Raw genomic sequence first — 22,118 nt, forward strand, 5'->3', positions numbered from 1 at the left:
GAGGCGGCGGTTGAAGTGAGCCAAGATCATGCCATTGCCCTCCAGCCTGGGCAACAGAGCAAGACTCCTTCTCAAGAGAAAAAACAAAACAAAACAAGAAAAAAACAAAGAATGAGCTCTCCACGCAAGAAATCCATTGAGATGCAAAGGAAGGAAGCTATCATTGTGGAATTGCACATGTCAGTTACATCAACGTTTTTGGAGCAAGGTAGAGCTCATCTCTCCCACAAGCAAATTCCAGCCCAAAGCATTGATACTAATAAAGTGCCATGCTGCGATGTGCAGGGGGCAGACAGTGTCTCCAAGCTCCCTACACACATGCCTTCCTACAGTTTGCCCTTTCTTGACCCCAGAAGCATCAGGCCCCTTCACCCTCGAGGGCCACTATCAGGAGTTTGAATTAATGGCAATCACCATGCACAGGGAAGGCTGTGGAATTCTGACATAAAAACACTTAGTGGAAGGCTTGGAAAAAGTCTAGTAGGAGCAAGACACAAGCTGGACTAATTATCTAAAACAAGAGACCTGGTCTGGGGATCTTCATGTTCTCAAAAAAGAAAATTATTATTATTTTTCATTTTGCACTTTGTGCCATAAAACATTTTCAACAAAACACAGAATCTCATTTCTTTTGAGGGAAAATGATTGGGAGACCAGCTCACTGCTGGCACAGAGGCCTGGTTCATTCATAATTCCTTCATAGGCAAGACACCAGGTGAACTGATATAGCCGAGCTGGAAGAGCTCTCCAAGGCAGAGACTCTGAGCCAAGGAATGTTCAAAGAGCTAGCATGTATTGTGGGATTACTATGCGCCAGGAATTTTTTACACTGCATCACGTTCCATCTTCACAACAGCCCTAGAAAGGAAGAACTATTATTACCCCCGTTTTATAGGTGAATAAACAAGGGCACAGGTCCTTGATGTAACAGCCAGGATCAAACAGCTGGGAAGACGAGAAAACCTTTCCCAGGCTAGGATAACAGAGGATTTGGTTGAAAATACAGGCAATTAGGTGCTACCTCTGGGAAAAGGAGCCAGGAGAGGAAGGAGACACTTTTCCCTGCATGCCCTGATGTCCTATTTGAACATTTTATCACGAACACGAACTTCCTATTTAAAAAACACTTTTTATTGAAAAGATAAATCTGTGTGTTGTATTGTGTCACTCAGTTCAAGTACTTGAAATTTATTGAATTGTACTTTCTAAAAAATAGATAGTTGAGTAAAAGCAATCTCACATTACATAGACGGATCACAGTGCACGGCTGCGGAGCTGGGAGCAGTGGCTTCGTTTCATGCAGGAAAGAGAACTTGGTTCAGGAGTGTCTACGTTGCTTAAGACAGGAGAGCACTAAAAATGAAACCATCCAGCCATCCTCCCCCATTTTCATTTTCACACCAAAAAATCCCACCGCGGCAGAGGACCACTGTCTCTCTGTTTAGACAATCGGTGAAGAATGGATGACCTCACTTTCCCCAACAGGCAGGTCCTGAAATGTTATGCACGAAACAAAACTTGAGTAAATGCCCAACAGAGGTCACTGTTTTATCGATCTTGAAGAGATCTCTTCTTAGCAAATCGAAGAAACCGATTGTGAAGGTAACACCATGTTTGGTAAATAAGTGTTTTGGTGTTGTGCAAGGGTCTGGTTTCAGCCTGAAGCCATCTCAGAGCTGTCTGGGTCTCTGGAGACTGGAGGGACAACCTAGTCTAGAGCCCATTTGCGTGAGACCAAGGATCCTCCTGCAAGAGACACCATCCTGAGGGAAGAGGGCTTCTGAACCAGCTTGACCCAATAAGAAATTCTTGGGTGCCGACAGGGAAGCAGATTCGGAGCCTAGAGCCGTGCCTGCGTCCGTAGTTTCCTTCTAGCTTCTTTTGATTTCAAATCAAGACTTACAGGGAGAGGGAGCGATAAACACAAACTCTACAAGATGTCACAAGGTCCTCCTTTGACATCCCCAACAAAGAGGTGAGTAGTATTCTCCCCCTTTCTGCCCTGAACCAAGTGGTCTTCAGTAATTTCAGGGCTCCAGGAGACCTGGGGCCCATGCAGGTGCCCCAGTGAAACAGTGGTGAAGAGACTCAGTGGCAATGGGGAGAGCACTGGCAGCACAAGGCAAGCCTCTGGCACAGAGAGCAAAGTCCTCACTGGGAGGATTCCCAAGGGGTCACTTGGGAGAGGGCAGGGCAGCAGCCAACCTCCTCTAAGTGGGCTGAAGCAGGTGAAGAAAGTGGCAGAAGCCACGCGGTGGCAAAAAGGAGTCACACACTCCACCTGGAGACGCCTTGAAGTAACTGCACGAAATTTGAGGGTGGCCAGGCAGTTCTACAACAGCCGCTCACAGGGAGAGCCAGAACACAGAAGAACTCAGATGACTGGTAGTATTACCTTCTTCATAATCCCAGGCTTGGGGGGCTGCGATGGAGTCAGAGGAAACTCAGTTCAGAACATCTTCGGTTCTTACAAATACAAATTAACTGGAACGCTAAATTCTAGCCTGTTAATCTGGTCACTGAAAAATTTTTTTTTTTCAAGAAACATAGCTTTAGCTTATTTTTTTTCTCTTTGTAAAACTTCGTGCATGACTTCAGCTTTACTCTTTGTCAAGACATGCCAAAGTGCTGAGTCACTAATAAAAGAAAAAAAGAAAGTAAAGGAAGAGTGATTCTGCTTCTTAGCGCTAGCCTCAATGACGACCTAAGCTGCACTTTTCCCCCTAGTTGTGTCTTGCGATGCTAAAGGACGTCACATTGCACAATCTTAATAAGGTTTCCAATCAGCCCCACCCGCTCTGGCCCCACCCTCACCCTCCAACAAAGATTTATCAAATGTGGGATTTTCCCATGAGTCTCAATATTAGAGTCTCAACCCCCAATAAATATAGGACTGGAGATGTCTGAGGCTCATTCTGCCCTCGAGCCCACCGGGAACGAAAGAGAAGCTCTATCTCCCCTCCAGGAGCCCAGCTATGAACTCCGTCTCCACAAGTAAGTGCAGGAAATCCTTAGCCCTGGAACTGCCAGCGGCGGTCGAGCCCTGTGTGAGGGAGGGGTGTGTGGCCCAGGGAGGGCTGGCGGGCGGCCAGCAGCAGAGGCAGGCTCCCAGCTGTGCTGTCAGCTCACCCCTGCGCTCGCTCCCCTCCGGCACAGGCGCCTTCGGTCCAGTTGCCTTCTCCCTGGGGCTGCTCCTGGTGTTGCCTGCTGCCTTCCCTGCCCCAGTACCCCCAGGAGAAGATTCCAAAGATGTAGCCGCCCCACACAGACAGCCACTCACCTCTTCAGAACGAATTGACAAACAAATTCGGTACATCCTCGACGGCATCTCAGCCCTGAGAAAGGAGGTGGGTAGGCTTGGCGATGGGGTTGAAGGGCCCGGTGCGCATGCGTTCCCCTTGCCCCTGCGTGTGGCTGGGGGCTGCCTGCATTAGGAGGTCTTTGCTGGGTTCTAGAGCACTGTAGATTTGAGGCCAACGGGGCCGACTAGACTGACTTCTGTATTTATCTTTTGCTGGTGTCAGGAGGTTCCTTTCCTTTCTGGAAAATGCAGAATGGGTCTGAAATCCATGCCCACCCTTGGCATGAGCTGAGGGTTATTGCTTCTCAGGGCTTCCTTTTCCCTTACCAAAAAATTAGGTCTGTGAAGCTCCTTTTTGTCCCCCGGGCTTTGGAAGGACTAGAAAAGTGCCACCTGAAAGGCATGTTCAGCTTCTCAGAGCAGTTGCAGTACTTTTTGGTTATGTAAACTCAATGGTTATGATTCCTCAAAGCCATTCCAGCTAAGATTCATACCTCAGAGCCCACCAAAGTGGCAAATCATAAATAGGTTAAAGCATCTCCCCACTTTCAATGCAAGGTATTTTGGTCCTGTTTGGTAGAAAGAAAAGAACACAGGAGAGGAGATTGGGAGCCCACACTCGAATTCTGGTTCTGCCAAACCAGCCTTGTGATCTTGGGTAAATTCCCTACCACCTCTGGACTCCATCAGTAAAATTGGGGGTGGACTAGGTGATCTCATAGGTCCTTCCTGCTGGAACATTCTATGGCTTGAATTATATTCACCTAATTATTGTCAAAATTGCTGTTATTAAGTATCTACTGTGTGCCAGGCACTTTAAATAAATATTGTGTCTAATCTTCAAAACAAATTTGCAAGGAAGGTTTTTGGAGATAAGGAAACTGAGACTCAGGATTAAGTAACACACCTAAAGTCACAGGTGAGCTTGGAACTGAACCCAAGTGTGCCCCCACTCCACTGGAATTTGCTTGCCAGGATGCCAATGAGTTGTAGCTTCATTTTTCTTAGAGACTTTCCTGGCTGTGGTTGAACAATGAAAAGGCCCTCTAGTGGTGTTTGTTTTAGGGGCACTTAGGTGATAACAATTCTGGTATTCTTTCCCAGACATGTAACAAGAGTAACATGTGTGAAAGCAGCAAAGAGGCACTGGCAGAAAACAACCTGAACCTTCCCAAGATGGCTGAAAAAGATGGATGCTTCCAATCTGGATTCAATGAGGTACCAACTTGTCGCACGCACTTTTCACTATTCCTTAGGCAAAACTTCTCCCTCTTGCATGCAGCGCCTGTATACATATAGATCCAGGCAGCAATACAAAGTGGGTAAATGTAAAGAATGTTATGTAAATTTCATGAGGAGGCCAACTTCAAGCTTTTTTAAAGGTAGTTTATTCTTGGACAGGTATGGCCAGAGATGGTGCCACTGTGGTGAGATTTTAACAACTGTCAAATGTTTAAAACTCCCACAGGTTTAATTAGTTCATCCTGGGAAAGGTAGTCTCAGGGCCTTTTCCCTCTCTGGCTGCCCCTGGCAGGGTCCAGGTCTGCCCTCCCTCCCTGCCCAGCTCATTCTCCACAGTGAGATAACCTGCACTGTCCTCTGATTATTTTATAAAAGGAGGTTCCAGCCCAGCATTAACAAGGGCAAGAGTGCAGGAAGAACATCAAGGGGGAGAATCAGAGAAGGATCCCCATTGCCACATTCTAGCATCTGTTGGGCTTTGGATAAAACTAATTACATGGGGCCTCTGATTGTCCAGTTATTTAAAATGGTGCTGTCCAATGTCCCAAAACATGCTGCCTAAGAGGTACTTGAAGTTCTCTAGAGGAGCAGAGGGAAAAGATGTCGAACTGTGGCAATTTTAACTTTTCAAATTGATTCTATCTCCTGGCGATAACCAATTTTCCCACCATCTTTCCTCTTAGGAGACTTGCCTGGTGAAAATCATCACTGGTCTTTTGGAGTTTGAGGTATACCTAGAGTACCTCCAGAACAGATTTGAGAGTAGTGAGGAACAAGCCAGAGCTGTGCAGATGAGTACAAAAGTCCTGATCCAGTTCCTGCAGAAAAAGGTGGGTGTGTCCTCATTCCCTCAACTTGGTGTGGGGGAAGACAGGCTCAAAGACAGTGTCCTGGACATCTCAGGGATGCAATGCCACTTCCAAAAGAGAAGGCTACATGTAAACAAAAGAGTCTGAGAAATAGTTTCTGATTGTTATTGTTAAATCTTTTTTTGTTTGTTTGGTTGGTTGGCTCTCTTCTGCAAAGGACATCAATAACTGTATTTTAAACTATATATTAACTGAGGTGGATTTTAACATCAATTTTTAATACTGCAAGAGATTTAAAAACAAAAGGCGGGGGCAGAAAAAAAATGCATCCAACTCCAGCCAGTGATCCACAGAAACAAAGACCAAGGAGCACAAAATGATTTTAAGATTTTAGTCATTGCCAAGTGACATTCTTCTCATTGTGGTTGTTTCAATTCTTTTTCCTACATTTTACCAGAAAGTTAGTTCAGAGAAATGGTCAGAGACTCAAGGGTGGAAAGAGGTACCAAAGGCTTTGGCCACCAGTAGCTGGCTATTCAGACAGCAGGGAGTAAAGACTCGCTGGCTAGCATGTGGAGGAGCCAAAGTTCAATAAGAAGGGGCCTAGAATGAAACCCTTGGTGCTGATCCTGCCTCTGCCATTTCTACCTAAGCCAGGGTTTCTCATATGTTAACATGCATGGGAATTCCCCGGGCATCTTCTTGTGGTGTGGAGTCTGACTTAGCAAGCCTCGGGTGGGTTTGAGGGTCAAATTTCTACCAGGCTTATATCCCTGGTGATGCTGCAGAATTCCAGGACCACACTTGGAGGTTTAAGGCCTTCCACAAGTTACTTATCTCATATGGTGGGTCTATGGAAAGGTGTTTCCCAGTCCTCTTTACACCACCGGATCAGTGGTCTTTCAACAGATCCTAAAGGGATGGTGAGAGGGAAACTGGAGAATAGTATTAGATTTAGAGGCCACTGAAGAACTCATATTAAAATGCCTTTAAGTATGGGCTCTTCATTCATATACTAAATATGAACTATGTGCCAGGCATTATTTCATATGACAGAATACAAACAAATAAGATAGTGATGCTGGTCAGGCTTGGTGGCTCACGCCTGTATTCCCTAAACTTTGGGAGCCTAAGGTGAGAACTCCTTGAACTCCTAAGGCCAGGAGTTCAAGACCAGCCTGGATAACATAGCAAGACCCCATCTGTACAAAAAACCAAAACCAAACAAACAAAAATGATAGTGGTGCTTCCCTCAGGATGCTTGTGGTCTAATGGGAGACAGAAAAGCAAAGGGATGATTAGAAGTTGGTTGCTGTGAGCCAGGCACAGTGCTGATATAATCCCAGCACTTTGGGAGGCTGAGGTGGGTGGATCACTTGAGGCCAGGAGTTTAAGACCAGCCTGGTCAACATGGTAAAATCCCATCTCTACTTAAAAATACAAAAAAGTTAGCCAGGCATGGTGGCATACACCTGTAACCCAGCTACTCAGGAGGCTGAGGCACATGAATCACTTGAACCCAGGAGGCAGAGGTTGCTGTGCACCACTGCACTCCAGCCTGGGTGACAGAGCGAGACCTTGACTCAAAAAAAAAAAAAAAAAAAAAAGAAGTTTGTTGCTATGGAAGGGTCCTACTCAGAGCAGGCACCCCAGTTAATCTCATTCACCCCACATTTCACATTTGAACACCATCCCATAGCCCAGAGCATCCCTCCACTGCAAAGGATTTAGTCAACATTTAAACAATCCTTTTTACTTTCATTTTCCTTCAGGCAAAGAATCTAGATGTAATAACCACCCCTGACCCAACCACAAATGCCAGCCTGCTGACGAAGCTGCAGGCACAGAACCAGTGGCTGCAGGACATGACAACTCATCTCATCCTGCGCAGCTTTAAGGAGTTCCTGCAGTCCAGCCTGAGGGCTCTTCGGCAAATGTAGCATGGGCACCTCAGATTGTTGTTGTTAATGGGCATTCCTTCTTCTGGTCAGAAACCTGTCCACTGGGCACAGAACTTATGTTGTTCTCTATGGAGAACTAAAAGTATGAGCGTTAGGACACTATTTTAATTATTTTTAATTTATTAATATTTAAATATGTGAAGCTGAGTTAATTTATGTAAGTCATATTTATATTTTTATGAAGTACCACTTGAAATATTTTATGTATTAGTTTTGAAATAATAACGGAAAGTGGCTATGCAATTTGAATATCCTTTGTTTCAGAGCCAGATCATTTCTTGGAAAGTGTAGGCTTACCTCAAATAAATGGCTAACTTATACATATTTTTAAAGAAATATTTATATTGTATTTATATAATGTATAAATGGTTTTTATACCAATAAATCGCATTTTAAAAAATTCAGCAACTTTGTGTGTGTCACGTGGAGCTTAATATAAACAAGTTTCTTGTCACTGCCACCACCACGACCAAAAAAAGCTAATCACTATACACTATACACTATATATATAATACATATATATGCTATATATAATACATATATACACTATATATAATACATATATACACTATATATAATACATATATACACTATATATAATACATATATACTATATACACATATATACTACATATGTATATATAGTATATATATACTATATATGTATATATAGTATATATATACTATATATGTATATATACTATATACTATATATACACTATATACTATATATATACTATATATACTATATACTATATATACTATATATGTATGTATATGATGTATATATATACTATATATATACACACACACATATATATATATACATATAAGCACCTACTACATGCCAGGCATCATTAAATGTGTTGCATCCATCACGTCATTTAACCCCAGGACTTGCACACTCCTTTCTGGTTGTGGAAGACTAAGTAATTTATCTAAGTCACCCAGCTGGAAGGTCAGGCAGGGACCCAGATTTAAAATCCAAGTCTACCTACCTACAGGTCCCCTACTCTTAACCTGTAGGTCCCACTGCCTCCCAGGAACTGAGGGATGATGTAGAAAATCCCAAAACATGTTGATATAGGGAATACCTATAAACATGCAATCAAAGTCTTTGGGACTATACAACCACTGTATAAAGCATAACAATGTACAAGCTTCCAAACAATAACTAGAAGTTCTGCCTCCCTCTTCTGGGTTCCTAAAGCACTGCATCTATCTACCTGTCAAAGCATCTACCACATTGTACCACATCTTAAAATCAATGTTTTTTTTCTCCTCAGCCAGCATGTGGATGCCTCAATAAAGCAGACTCCTTTCATGACATAAAACTAATTTCAGGGGGGAAAAAAAGACTAGCTGGGCGCAGTGGCTCACGCCTATAATCCCAACACTTTGGGAGGCTGAGGCGGGAGGATCACTTGAGGTCAGAAGACCAGCCTGGCCAACATGGCAAAACCCCGTCTCTACTAAAAATACAAAAATTAGCTGGGCGTGGTGGCGCACCTATAATCTCAGCTACTCAGGAAGCTGAGACATGATAATCGCTTGAGCCTGGGAGGTAGAGCCTGGGGCTGCACTCCATCCTGGGCAACAGAGGGAGATTCTGTCTCAAATAATAATAATAATAATATAAATAAATAATTTTTTTTATAAAAGACTCTTTCCTATATTAATCTTTGCATCCTGTGCCCATGGCCCCAAACCTGACCAATGAAGGCCCCAGTAAATATTTTTTGAACAAAAAAAAATATAGATGATCAAAGATAAGAAAGATAAGAAGACACCTCAATTCTTGTAGGCATATAGTGTTAGGGGAAATCACTAATTCTGTGTGTTTATGTATCTTCATCTTCAGGAAAAATAGCAAGAATTAGAAAGAAACACTCAAAGGACTTCCAGAGAAGGCAATGAATAGCCAGTGCACGTACACCTACCTCCATTTCGTTTGCCACTGGCAATAATCTTCATCTGCCCTCTCCCCTCCCCCACCTAAAGTGGTAGTGAGAGAGGCAATCCGGACAACTTAACATGGCCTCATTTATCCATCTCAATACGACACTGGGAATTTGGTGCAGATTTCCCCTTTCTAACCCCTGCAATATAAAAGTTCTGTCTCCTTATAAAGCTTTTCCCCATTCTACCCGCTACAGACTTCTTCCTCCAGGGGAGGAGTTCTTCTGGGTAAGGGAAAGTCCACAGAGGTCAAAAACCGAGAGGAGCTGAGCCAGAAAAGAGCCACATACTCTGATTTCTAGAAACCAGGCATCACAAGTGGGCTTCCCAAAACTAGGGTCAAGTCAAAGAACAAAGAGAAATTGCGGTCAACTGATGCTTTCATTCTTCAAACAAAAATGGGTTGAGTATCATAGATAAGTCAGGGAAAGCTCCTGAGAAAGAGGTGAAAGGGTAGACATGATCCCTGCCCTCTTGTGTAGTACACTATGGAAGGGAAAATAGACATTAAATAAAGAATATACATGTGATGAGGTTTCCAAAAAGAAATGTAGGCTGTGCTGAGAACCCATACTAGAGGCACAGATAATCTAAGTGAACCCTGGTTTGGCTGCTCACCACTCAAAAGCCAGACATGAGAGACAAGGTTGGTGGGAGGAAAAGCCATTTCATCAGAAAGCCAGTAAACCAAGAAGATGGTGAGCTAGCATTTTAAAGTACCATCTTGAATTTTAAAATTTATCACAGTAGTTTTTAAAGAGAAACTTGGTATGGGAGATATGTGGGAGCGGTGCGTGGTGTAGGGTCTGTGTGTCTTGTTCTGATGGCTATCTCGGGTAACTGCCTGTCCGGAGGTCTGTTTGGCATCATCTTAACTTCAGCTAGATGATGGATTCATTGTTCATGATTCCTTCTAACCAGGAGGATTCTGCAATGGGGGCTCCCTGCCTCGTTTGTTTAAAGATCAGCCTCTGGGATTTTTAAAGCAAGAGTATAATTAGATAAGCATACATTGCCAGAGGGGAGTGTCTAGAGAGGGAAGGAATGAAGAGGTGAGAGGGAAGAAAAGGAAGAAAAAGAAAGTGGGTAAGAGGCAGAGCAAGATGGCAGAATAGAAAGCTCCACCAATGGACCCCCTGGCAAGGATACAAAGTTAACAACTATCTGCACAGAAAAAAAAAAAAAAAAAAAAAAAACCTTCATAAGAATCAAAACTCAGGTGAGCACACATAGTACCTGGTTTTAACTTCATATCACTGAAGGAGGCAATGAAGAAATTAAAAAACAGTCCTGAATCACGATGCTACCCCTCCCCTATCCACAGCAGCAGTGGTGTGGTGCGGAGAATGTCTCTGGGTGCTGGGATAAGGAGAACACATCAATTGTGGGGCATTGAACTCAGTACTGTCCTGTTAGAGGAGAATGGAAAACCAGACTAAACTTAGCTGATGTCCACTCACAGAGGGAGCATTTAAACCATCCCTAGCCCAAGAGGAATTGTCAATCCCAGCAGTCCAAACTTGAGTAGCCACAGAACTCTCCACTGAGGGCCAAAGTTGAAAGGCAGTCTAGGCAATAAGGACTGCAACTCTTAGGCAAGTACTAGGGCTGAACAAGGCCTGGAGACCTAGTGGACTGAGGGGACATGTGACATACCGAGATACCAGCTGAGGCAGCCAAGGGAGTATTGGCTTCACCCCTCTCCTAATCCTAGGCTGCACAAGTCATAGCTTCAAAAGAGACTTTTTCTTTCTGCTTGAGGAGAGAAGACAGAAGAGTGGGGAGGACTTGGCCTTACATCTTGGATACCAGCTCAGCTACAGCAGGATAGGGCACTAGTCAGAGTCATAAGGCCCCCATTCCAGACCCAAGCTCCAAGACAACATTTCTAGACACATCCTAGGCTAGAAGGGAACCCACTGCCTTGAATGAAAGGACCCAGTCCTGGCAGCATTCATCACATGCTAACTGAAAAACCCTTGGGCCCTGAATAACCAGTAGCGATCCCCAGGTACTACGTCGAGGGCCTTAGGTGAGCCTCTGAGACTTGCTGGCTTCAGGTGAGATTCAGCACATTACCAGCTATGGTGGCTATGGGGCAAAACTCCTCCTGCTTGGGAAAAGCAGAGGGAAAAGTAAACGGGGCTGTATCTTGTTGCACCTTAGGTACCAACACTGCCACAAGAGGGTAGAGCACCAAGTGGGATCTTGGGGTCCCTGATTCCAAGCTTTGACTCATGAGTGGCATTTCTGGACCTGCCCTGTGCCAGAGAGAGGCCTATTGCCCTGAAGGGTGAGTCTCAGGCCAGGCAGCATTCACCACAAGCTGACTTAAGAGACCTAAGGCCTTAAGGGAACATCCATGGTGGTCTGGTAGCACTTCTCAAGGCCATTGGGGAGCAGGGTGGGCAGTAGCTACAGGGTGAGGGTTCTCTGCTTTTGAAAAGGGGAGGGAAGAGTGGGAAGGACTGCATCTTGTGGGTTGAGTGTTTGCTCAGTCACAAGACAATAGACTACAAGGCAGACTTCTAAGTTTTTTACTCTGGTCCCTAACTCCCAGATGGCACTTCTGGACCTACCCTGGGGACCTCACCACCCTGAAAGAAAGGACACAGGCCTGGCTGGCTTCGCCATCCGCTGATTATTGAGCCCCAGGGCCTTCAGCAAACATAGGCAGTAGCCAGAGAGTGGTTACAGCAGGCCTCTGGTAAGACCCAGTGCTGTGCTGGCTTCAGGTGTGACCCAGTGCAGTCACAGTGGTGGTGGCCACATGGGTGCTTGTGTCATTTCACCCCCAGCTTTAGGTGGCTCAGAACAGAAAGAGAGATTTTGTATGTATGTTTGGGAGAAAGTAAAAGAAGAGAACAAGAGGCTCTGCCTGGTAATCCAGAGAATTCTCCCAGATCCTGTCTAAGGCTATCAAGGCAGTACCTCTATGAATCTGCAAGAACCACAGCATTCCTGGGTGGGAGGTGCCCCCTAAAGAAGAAACAGCTTAGATTACAACACCCAAATCCTTTCAAATACCTGGAAATCCTTCCCAAGAAGGATAGCTACAAATAAGCCCAGACAATGAAGACTACGATAAATACCTAACTCTTCAATGCCCAGACATCAAAGAACATCTACTAGCATCAACACTATCCAGGAAAACGTGACCACTCCAAATGAACTAAATAAGTCACCAGAAACCAATCCTAGAGAAACAGAGATATGTGACCTTTCAGACACAGAATTCAAAATAGCTATTTGAGGAAACTCAAAGAATTCAAGATACACAGAGAAGGAATTCAGAATTTTGTCAGATAAACTTAGCAAAGAGATTGAAATAATTTTGAGAAATCAAGCAGAAGTTACGGAGCTGAAAAATGCAATTGGCATAATGAAGAATGCATCAGAGTCCTTTAATAGCAGAATTGATCAAGCAGAAGAAAGAATTAGTGAACTTGAAGACAAGCTATTTGAAAATACACAGTCAGAGGAGACAAAAGAAAAAGAATAAAAAACTATGAAGCACAACTATGGGATCTAGAAAACAGCCTCAAATGGGTAAGTTTAAGAGTTATTGGACTTAAAGAGGAGGTAGAGAAAGAGATGGGGTAGAAAGCTTATTCAAAGGGAAAATAACAGAGAACTTCTCAAACATAGAGAAAGATATTAATATCCAAGCACAAGAAGATTATAGAACACCAAGCAGATTTAACCCAAAAAAAGCCTACCTCAAGGCATTTCATAATCCAACTCCCAAAGGTAAAGAATAAAGAAAGGACCCTACAAGCAGCAAGAAAAAACAAGTAAATAGCATACAATGGCACTCCAATACATCTAGCAGCAGACTATTCAGTGGAAACCTTACAGGCCAGGAGAGAGTGGCATGACATATTTAAAGTGCTGGAAAAACAAAACAAAACAAAAACCTTTCACCCTAGAATAGTATATCCAGCAAAAATATCCTTCAAACATATAGAAGAAATAGACTTTTTCAGACAAACAAAAGCTGAGGGATTTCATAAGTAACAGATCTGTCCTACAAGAAATGCTAAATGGAGTACTACAGTCAGAAAGAAAAGGACATTAATGAGCAATAAATAATCACCTGAAGGTATAAAACTTACTGGTAATAGTAAGTGCATAGAAAAACACAGAATGTGATAACACTGTAACTGCTATATGTAAACCACTCTTAAAAAGTTAAAAAGCTGGGGGACAAAGTTAAGAGTTTTTATTAGTTTTCTTTTTGCTTGTTTGTTTGTTTATGCAAATAGTGTTGTTGTTACCACGTTAAAATAATGGATTATAAGATAGTATTTGCAAGCCTCATGGTAACCTCAAACCAAAAAACATACAATTGATACCCAAAAAATAAGAAGCAAGAAACTAAATCATATCACCAGAGAAAATTATCTTCACTAGTGGCAGACAGGAATGAAAGAAAGAAGGAAGAGAAGACCACAAAACAACCAGAAAACAAATAACAAAATGGCAGTAGTAAGTCCTTACTTATCAATAATAACATTGAATGTAAATGAACTAAACTCTTCAATCTAAAGACATAGACTGGCTGAATGGATGAAAAAAAGCCATTGATCCATTGCCTGCAAGAAACACACTTCATCTATAAAGACACACATAGACTGAAAATAAAGGAATGGAAAAAGGTATTCCATGCCAATGGAAACAAAAAAAGCAAGAGTTATTATATCAGACAAAATAGACTTCAAGACAAAAACTATAAGAAGAGACAAAGATGGTCACTATTAATGATAAAATGATATATTTGACAAAAAGATATAACAATTTTAAATATATATGCACCCAACACTGGAGCACCCAGATATATAAAGGAAATATTATTAGAGCTAAAGAGAGAGATAGGTCCTAATACAATAATAGCTGGAAACACCAATACCCCACTTTCAGCATTGGGCAGATCTTCCAGACAGAAAATCAATAAAGAAACATCAGATTTAATCTGCACTATTGACCAAATGTATCTAACAGATATTTACAGAACATTTTATCCAAGAGCTGCAGAAAACACATTTTCCTCAGTACATGGATCGTTCTCAAGGATAGACCATATGTTAGGTCAGAAAACAAGTCTTAAAATATTTTTTAAAAATTAAAATAATATCAAGCATCTTCTCTGACCACAATGGAATAAAACTAGAAAGTAATAACTAGAGGAATTTTGGAAACTATACAAACACATAGAAATTAAACAATATGCTCCTGAATGACCAGTGGGTCAATGAAGACATTAAGAAGGGAATTGAAAAATTTCGTGATAATGGAAACACAACATACCCAAACCCATGGGATACAGCAAAAGCAGTACTAAGAGTGAAGTTTATGGCTATAAGTGCCTACATCACAAAAGAGGAAAAACTTCAAATAAACAATCTAATGATGTATCTTAAAGAACTAAAAAAGCAAGAGCAAACCAAACTCAAAATTTATATCAAAACAAATAAAGATCAGAACAGAAATAAATGAAATTAAAATTTAAAAAAAACAAAGATCAATGAAACAAAAAGTTAAAAAAAAAAAAAACAAAATTGACAAACCTTTAACCAAACAAAGGAAAAAGAGAGATCCAAATAAATAAAATCAGAAATAAAAAAGGATACATTACAACTGATACTGCAGAAATTCAAAGGATCATTTGTGGCTACTATGACTAACTATAAGCCAATAAATTGAAAAATCTAGAGGAAATGGACAAATACTGAGATACATACAACCTACCAAGATTGAACCAGTAATAAATTGAAAACCTGAACAGATTAGTAACAAGTAATGAGATTGAAGCTGTAATAAAAAGTCACCCAGTAAAGAAAAGCCAAAGATCTAATGGCTTCACCGCTGAATTCTATGAAACATTTAGAAAAGAACTAATACCAATCCTACTCATACTATTCCAAAAAATACAGGAGGAAAAAATACTTTCAAATTCATTCTACAAAGCCCGTATTACCCTGATACCAAAACCAGGCAAAGACACATCAAAAAAGAAAACTACAGGCCAATATCTCTGATGAATGTTGATGCAAAAATCCTCAAAAAATACTAGCAAAAATACTAGCATTCTAATTCAGCAATACGTTAGAAAGGTCATTCCTCATGACCAAATGGGATTTATCCCTGGGATGCAATGATGGATCAACATATGTAGATTAATCAACATGATACATCATATCAACAGAATGAAGGATAAAAACCACAGGATCATTTCACTTAATGCTGAAAAAGCATTTGATAAAATTCAACATTCCTTCGTGATAAAAACTCTTTAAAAAATGAGGATAGAAGAAACATACCCGAGCATAATAAAAGCCATATATGACAGACCCACAGCTAATATCATACTGAATGGGGCGAAACAGAATGCATTTCCTCTGAGATCTGGAACATGACAAGGATGCCCACTGCCACCACTGTTATTTAGCATAGTTCTGAAAGTCCTAGCTAGAGCAATCAGACAAAAGAAAGTTATGAAGGGCATTCCTGAAAAGGAAGAAGTTAGATTATCCTTGTTTGCAGAAGATATGATCTTATCTATGGTAAAACTTAAAGACTCTACACACAAAAAAACTATTAGAACTAATAAGCAAATTCAACAAAGTTGCAGGATACAAAATCAACATACAAAAATTAGCAGCATTTCTATATTCCAACAGGGAACATTGTGAAAAAGAAATTTAAAAAAGTAATCCCATTTATGATAGTCACATATAAAATTAAATACCTAGAAATTAACTTAACCAAAGAAGTGAAAGATCTCTATAATGAAAAATTATAAAATACTGATGAAAGAAATTGAAGAGAACACCAAAAAATGGAAAAATATTCTATGTTCATAGACTGGAAGAATTAGCATTGTTAAAATATCCATAATACCCAAAGCAATCTACAGATTCAATGCAAACCTTATCAAAATACCAATGACATTCTTCACAGAAGCAGAATAGAAAAAAAATCCTAAAATTTATATGGAACCATGAAAGACCTAGAATAGCCAAAGCTATCCTAAGTAAAAAGAACAAAACTGGAGGAATCACATTACCTGACTTTAAATTATACTACAGAGCTGTAGTAACCAAAAGAACATGGTACTGGCATAAAAACAGACACATAGACCAATGGAACAGAATAGAAAACTCAGAAACAAACCCACACACCTATAGTGAACTCAATTTTGACAAAGGTGCCAAGAACATACACTGGGGGAAAAGACAGTCTCTTCAGTAAGTGGTGTTTGGAAAACTGGACATCCATATGCAGAAGAATGGAACTAGACCCCTATCTCTCACCATATAAAAAAAATCAAATCAAAATGGACAAAAGATTTAAATCTAAGACCTCAAACTGTGAAACTACTACAAGAAAACATTGGAGGAAAACTCCAGGATATTGGTCTGGGCAAAGATTTCTTGAGCGATACCCCACCAGCACAGGCAACCGAAGCAAAAATGGACAAATGGGATCACGTCAAGTTAAAAAGCTTCCGCGTGGCAAAGGATACAATCAACAAAGTGAAGAGACAACCCACAGAATGGGAGAAAATATCTGCCAACTACCCATCTGACAAGGGATTAGTAATAAGAATATACAAGGAGCTCAAACAACCCTGTAGGAAAAAAAAATCTAATAAATCGATCAAAATATGGGCAAAAGATTTGAATAGACATTTCTCAAAAGAAGGCATACAAATGGCAAACAGGTATATGAAAAGGTGCTCAACATCACTGATCATCAGAGAAGTTGTCTCACCCCAGTCAAAACTGCTTATATCCAAAAGACAGACAATAACAAATGCTGGCGAGAATGTAGAGAAAAGGGAACTGTTGTATGCTGTTGGTGGGAATGTAAATTAGTACAACCACTATGGAGAACAAACAGTTTGGAAGTTCCTCAAACAACTAAAAGTAGAGCTACCATAGGATCCAGCAATCCTACTGCTGGGTATATACCCAAAAGAAAGGAAATCAGTATATAGAAGAGATACCTGCATTCCTATGTTTGCTGCAGCACTATCCACAATAGCTAAGATTTGGAAGCAACCTGAGTGTCCATCAACACATGAATGGATAAAGAAAATGTGAAACATATACACAACGGAGTACTATTCAACCATAAAAAAAGAATAAGATCCAGTCATTTTCAGCAACATGGATGGAAATGGAGATCATTGTTAAGTGAAACAAACCAGGCACAAAAAGGCAAACAGCACATGTTCCCACTTATTTGAGGGATCTAAAAATGAAAACAATTGAACTCATAAACATAGAGAATAGAAGGATGGTTATCGAAGGCTGGGAAGGGTATTGTGGGGATAGGGGGCAGAAAAGGATGGTTAATGGGTACAAAAAAGTAGAAAGAATGAATAAGAATTACTATGTGGTAGCCCAACAGGGTGACTATAGTAGTAATAACATTATTGTACATTTTAAAATAACTTAAAAAGTGTAATTGGATCGTTTGCAACTCAACGGATAAATGCTTGAGGGGATGGATACCTCATTCTCCATGATGTGCTAATTTCACATTGCATGCCTGTATCAAAACATCTCATATTCCCCAGAAATATATACACCTACTAGGAACCCACAAAAGTTAAAAATAATAAATAAGTAAATAAATAAAAGTGGGTGATTAAAATATATTTTTAAAACTGAAGTACCTGGTTATAAACACCCCTCTGTTAAGATTTATTTATTTATTTAGAGACAGAGTTTCACTTTGCTGCCCAGGATGGAGTGCAGTGGCACAGTCTCGGCTCATTGCAACTCTGCTTCCCAGGTTCAAGCAATTCTCGTGCCTCACCCTCCCAAGTAGCTAGGATAACAGGCATGCACCACCACACCTGGCTAATTTTTGTGTTTTTAGTAGAGACAGGGTTTTGCCCTGTTGGCCAGGCTAGTTTTCAACTCCTGGCCTCAAGTGATCCACCCACCTTGGCCTCCCAACGTGCTGGGATTACAGGCGTGAGCCACCACCCCCAACCTAAATTTTATTTTATTTTTATGGAAAATGAGTAATATATTTATTTTGGCTACTTTTTGCTGAAAAGTTGTGTAGTTGTGGGGGCATGGAATGGAACCTGGAGTTGAACCCTGAGTGGAAAGCATTTGTGAGTCCTTGGGCTTACAGAAGAGATTAGTGGAGCATTATGGTGAGTGTGTAATAGCAATATAGTTCACAGTGGAGGAATAAACCTATCTCTAGAATCATAGCTAAAATTATGAGTAATTTTTTTTATCAGGAGAAGCCTGATCTAAATCATGAGGAAAGCCATTGATTTTAGGGCATTGTGGGATGAGACATAGCATTAATTTTCCTGTGTATGTCTTAGACGCTGAGGATATGTTTTCGGAGTTACCCAGGATGTACATACGGCATTTATTCTTATAGTGCATGTTTTTCACTGTCAATTGTATCCAGAGCTTCTGTGGGGAGATGACAAGTTAGCTAAATATACATATTTAACAGGCTACAGGAGGAGCTATGCATATTTATGAAGGTGGTCCTGACACAAGGATATTGAACAAATATGTATGTAACATATAGTCCATGTCTATTTTGTGTTGGAGACTTAATATTTAAATGTATTATAATTAGATCATATATATCAAAAGGTCTTTTCAAGTCACAAAGCTATGCACATGTATAATTTCTATAAACTGGCCAGAACTAGTCCATGGTTGGTGGTCTTTTTATCAAGAGAAAGTTACTGAAATCAATCTCTTGTCTAATTAAAGTTGTAGCTATGGCTGGTGGAACAGAAGCTGAGGGTCAGTTAGTCTGCTTATGTAGAGACTAGTGTTTTTTTGGCTGCTGGTGGAAAAGAAAAACCTTGTGGCAATTAGAATATAGTGTACTTTTAAAGTGTAGGAATATGTGACTTAATCTTTGCCTGGCATGGTCTTAGGTCGTGTTTATAACTTGGTATTTTATTGTTATAAAGGGTTTGTCAGTCTTATGATCTGTATTTTATTTATTTTAGAATATTTAAATTTATTTTTGAGATGGAGTCTTGCTCTATTGCACAGGCTGGAGTGCAGTGGTGCAATCATGGCTTACCATATCCTTAATCTCCCATGCTCAAGCAATCCTCCCACCTCAGCCTTCCGAGCAGCTGGGACCACAGGTGCTCACCACCACACCTGGCTAATTTTTTTTTTTTTTTTTGAGATGGAGTCTTGCTCTGTCACCCAGGCTGGAGTGCAATGGTGCGATCTCAGCTCGCTGCAACCGCCACCTCCCCGGTTCTAGTGATTCTCCTGCCTCACCCTCATGAGTAGCTGGGATTACAGGTGCGCACCACCATGCCTGGCTAATTTTTATATTTTTAGTAGAGACAGGGTTTCACCATGTTGATCAGGCTGGTCTCGAACTCCTGACCCTGTGATCTGCCCGCCTCAGCCTCCCAAAGTGCTGGGATTACAGGCGTAAGCCACCATGCCTGGCAACACCTGGCTAATTTTTAAAATATTTTTTGTAGAGATGGGATCTCACTGTGTTGCCCAGGCTAATCTGGAACTCCTAGGCTCAAGCAATCCTCCTGCTTTGGCCTCCCAAAGTGTTGGGATCACAGGTGTGAGCCACCGCACCAGTCATGATCTGTATCTTAATGTTAAGGCTGGTCACTTGTGTCTAAACTCTAAAGTGGGGAGGATATAATGAGCCATGTACCACCCCTACTTCCTGCCATGGCCTGAACTAGTTTTTCAGGTTTCTTTGGGATCCCTTTGGCCAATAAGGGGGTCTATTTTGTCTGTTAGGGGGACCAGAATTTTATTTTTGGTTTATATTCTCCCCCTTCTGGCCAAGATTTGCCAGAGGCAACATTACTGGTCAAACTTTTACTTTGTCTCACAGCACTGTGTGGTGGTGTGGCTACTGGCCCCAGGTCCATCATGTACCTCAGTGGGACCCCTATGGCCAAGGGACTTAGAGTAAAAAGAATTATAGTCAATTAAATGTTCTAGACAAAATGGGAATGGAGATAGGCAGGCATCTATTAACCTTAAAATCCTTTAAGTAATAGAAAAGCCAAAAGTCAAGGTTATGAAACTGACTTATTTATAAATTTAATGAATTGAGCTACTGTAATCTTGGCTTAATTAGTTTTATATATATATTTTATTTATATATATAGTTGTTTTGTTATATATATATAAATAAATATATATATATAAATAAATAAATAAATATATATATATATATATATAGTTGTTTTGTTTTGAGTCAGAGTCTCACTCTGTTGCCCAGGCTGGAGTGCAGTGGGGCAATCTTGGCTCACCACAACCTCTGCCTCCTGGGTTCAAGTAATTCTCATGCTTCAGCCTCCTGAGTAGCTAGACTACAGGCATGCGCCACCGCACCCGACTAATTTTTGTATTTTTAGTAGAGGCAAAGTTTCACTTTGTTGACTGGGCTGGTCTTGAACTCCTGACCTCAGGTGATCCACCGGCCTCAGCCTCCCCAAGTCCTAGGATTACAGGCGTGAGCCAGTGCAACTGGCCTAAATAGTCATATTTTAAAAAGTATTTTGTTAAAACTATTTAAGCTAAAGAATTTAGACACTTTTATTATATCACCATGCATTTTGAAGTCTTTTTAGTAATCTGTCCTAAGGTGGCTGATTAAAAAAAAATTTAATATATATCTGAAGCAGGAAATTCTTTATGGTTGAAATGGATGGAAAGGGGCCACATAATGGCCCAGGAGGCAAAATTCCAGCTGTTCAGGCATCTATGTGCCCGTCCTTGATTTAGAGAATCTAAACTAATTTTATTGCTCAAAATCAGCCCTTATAATCTTACACACCTACCTATTCCGCAATAGTCCCTGGGCCTACAGGGAAGGTGTTTACAAAGTTTTAGCAGCAAGGCATTAGCAATGAAAATAGATTAGGCCCAGTGAGATTCTAAATGTTTTTAAATTTTGGAGATAGCAGGTAGAATCTTTGTTGTTTTATCTAATTTTGTAAACTAGGTATAAAATTAGCAACATTGTAAACAAAAAAGACGTAAGCACTGCTTAGCTCTGACAATAATAGGAGAAAGGAAACTCACAGGTAGATAAATAAATTATCTAGTATGAAGACATAGAATAAATATATTAATTTAGATAGACAAAAATATTAAAGGGATATTATGCCTTTGTATTACCATATAGGCCTGATCTAGTGTCACATGAAAGCAGTTTATTTTGATTGGTGCCTTTTCCTGGGTCTAAAGATGAGGCTTTGGTTAACTTGACTTTGGTGTCAGATACTAGCATTGATGTTTAACATTCAGCAGGAGCCAGATTCCCAGGAGTCAAAGCCCTGGAACTTAACAGCGCAAGGGTTAGTTAACAATATTTGATAAAGACCTTTTATTTAATGGGGCTGGAGGAATTATCTCAACTGATATCTAATCATTAGGCTGGAGGTGATGATACTAGGGTTTATGACTTAGAAGCCGTAGAAAGATTCTACAACAATGGAGTGATTAATATTTATATTTTTGATAATCCCCCAGCAATAAATCTAAGTCAGAGACACTTTAGGATTCAATTTTTTGAGAAGGTTTGTCAAAAGATGTTGAAAGCCTCAAAACATTTTATTAAAATAGAATTATAGGTCATTAGAAAAGAATATTTATTTAACCAGAGTGACAATTAAAAGATGTTAAAAGCAAGAAAGAAAGTTATATGGATGTAAAAACCTTAACCCTTTTAAAGTTTTTTTTAAGTAATATTTTCCTAATAAACGCAACACAGGAATCATCTTCATACAACGTAAAATCTTTGTTTCTTAGGCTAGTTATCAAAAAGGTTAAAAAAAAAAGAAAAAAA

At 40.6% G+C, this 22,118-nt stretch overlaps 1 protein-coding gene across 2 annotated transcripts; it reads left to right on the forward strand.

The window, feature by feature from the left end:
- The first annotated feature begins 2,862 nt into the window (after nucleotides 1–2,862).
- Nucleotides 2,863–7,717, forward strand: IL6 (interleukin 6). Of its 2 annotated transcripts, XM_019031795.3 has the most exons (5): nucleotides 2,874–2,994; nucleotides 3,157–3,347; nucleotides 4,406–4,519; nucleotides 5,227–5,373; nucleotides 7,125–7,717. In XM_019031795.3, exons 1-5 carry the CDS (start codon nucleotides 2,976–2,978, stop codon nucleotides 7,290–7,292), a joined length of 639 nt encoding a protein of 212 aa, XP_018887340.1. In that variant the 5' UTR covers nucleotides 2,874–2,975; the 3' UTR covers nucleotides 7,293–7,717. The 2 variants fall into 2 exon arrangements, with proteins under 2 accessions (XP_018887339.3, XP_018887340.1); XM_019031794.4 differs by lacking the exon at nucleotides 7,125–7,717 and having other exon boundaries at nucleotides 2,863–3,347; nucleotides 5,227–7,118.
- Nucleotides 7,718–22,118: the final 14,401 nt, after the last annotated feature.

Source organism: Gorilla gorilla, chromosome 6, assembly GCF_029281585.2.
Source record: "Gorilla gorilla gorilla isolate KB3781 chromosome 6, NHGRI_mGorGor1-v2.1_pri, whole genome shotgun sequence".
NCBI classification, from domain to species: domain Eukaryota; kingdom Metazoa; phylum Chordata; class Mammalia; order Primates; family Hominidae; genus Gorilla; species Gorilla gorilla.

Coding starts and splice junctions, on each gene's coding strand:
- IL6 (XM_019031794.4), top strand. CDS start 2,976: ATGAACTCCGTCTCCACAAGTAAGTGCAGGAAATCCTTAGCCCTGGAA. Junction 3,348..4,405: donor TCTCAGCCCTGAGAAAGGAG/GTGGGTAGGCTT, acceptor ATTCTTTCCCAG/ACATGTAACAAGAGTAACAT. Junction 4,520..5,226: donor TCCAATCTGGATTCAATGAG/GTACCAACTTGT, acceptor CTTTCCTCTTAG/GAGACTTGCCTGGTGAAAAT.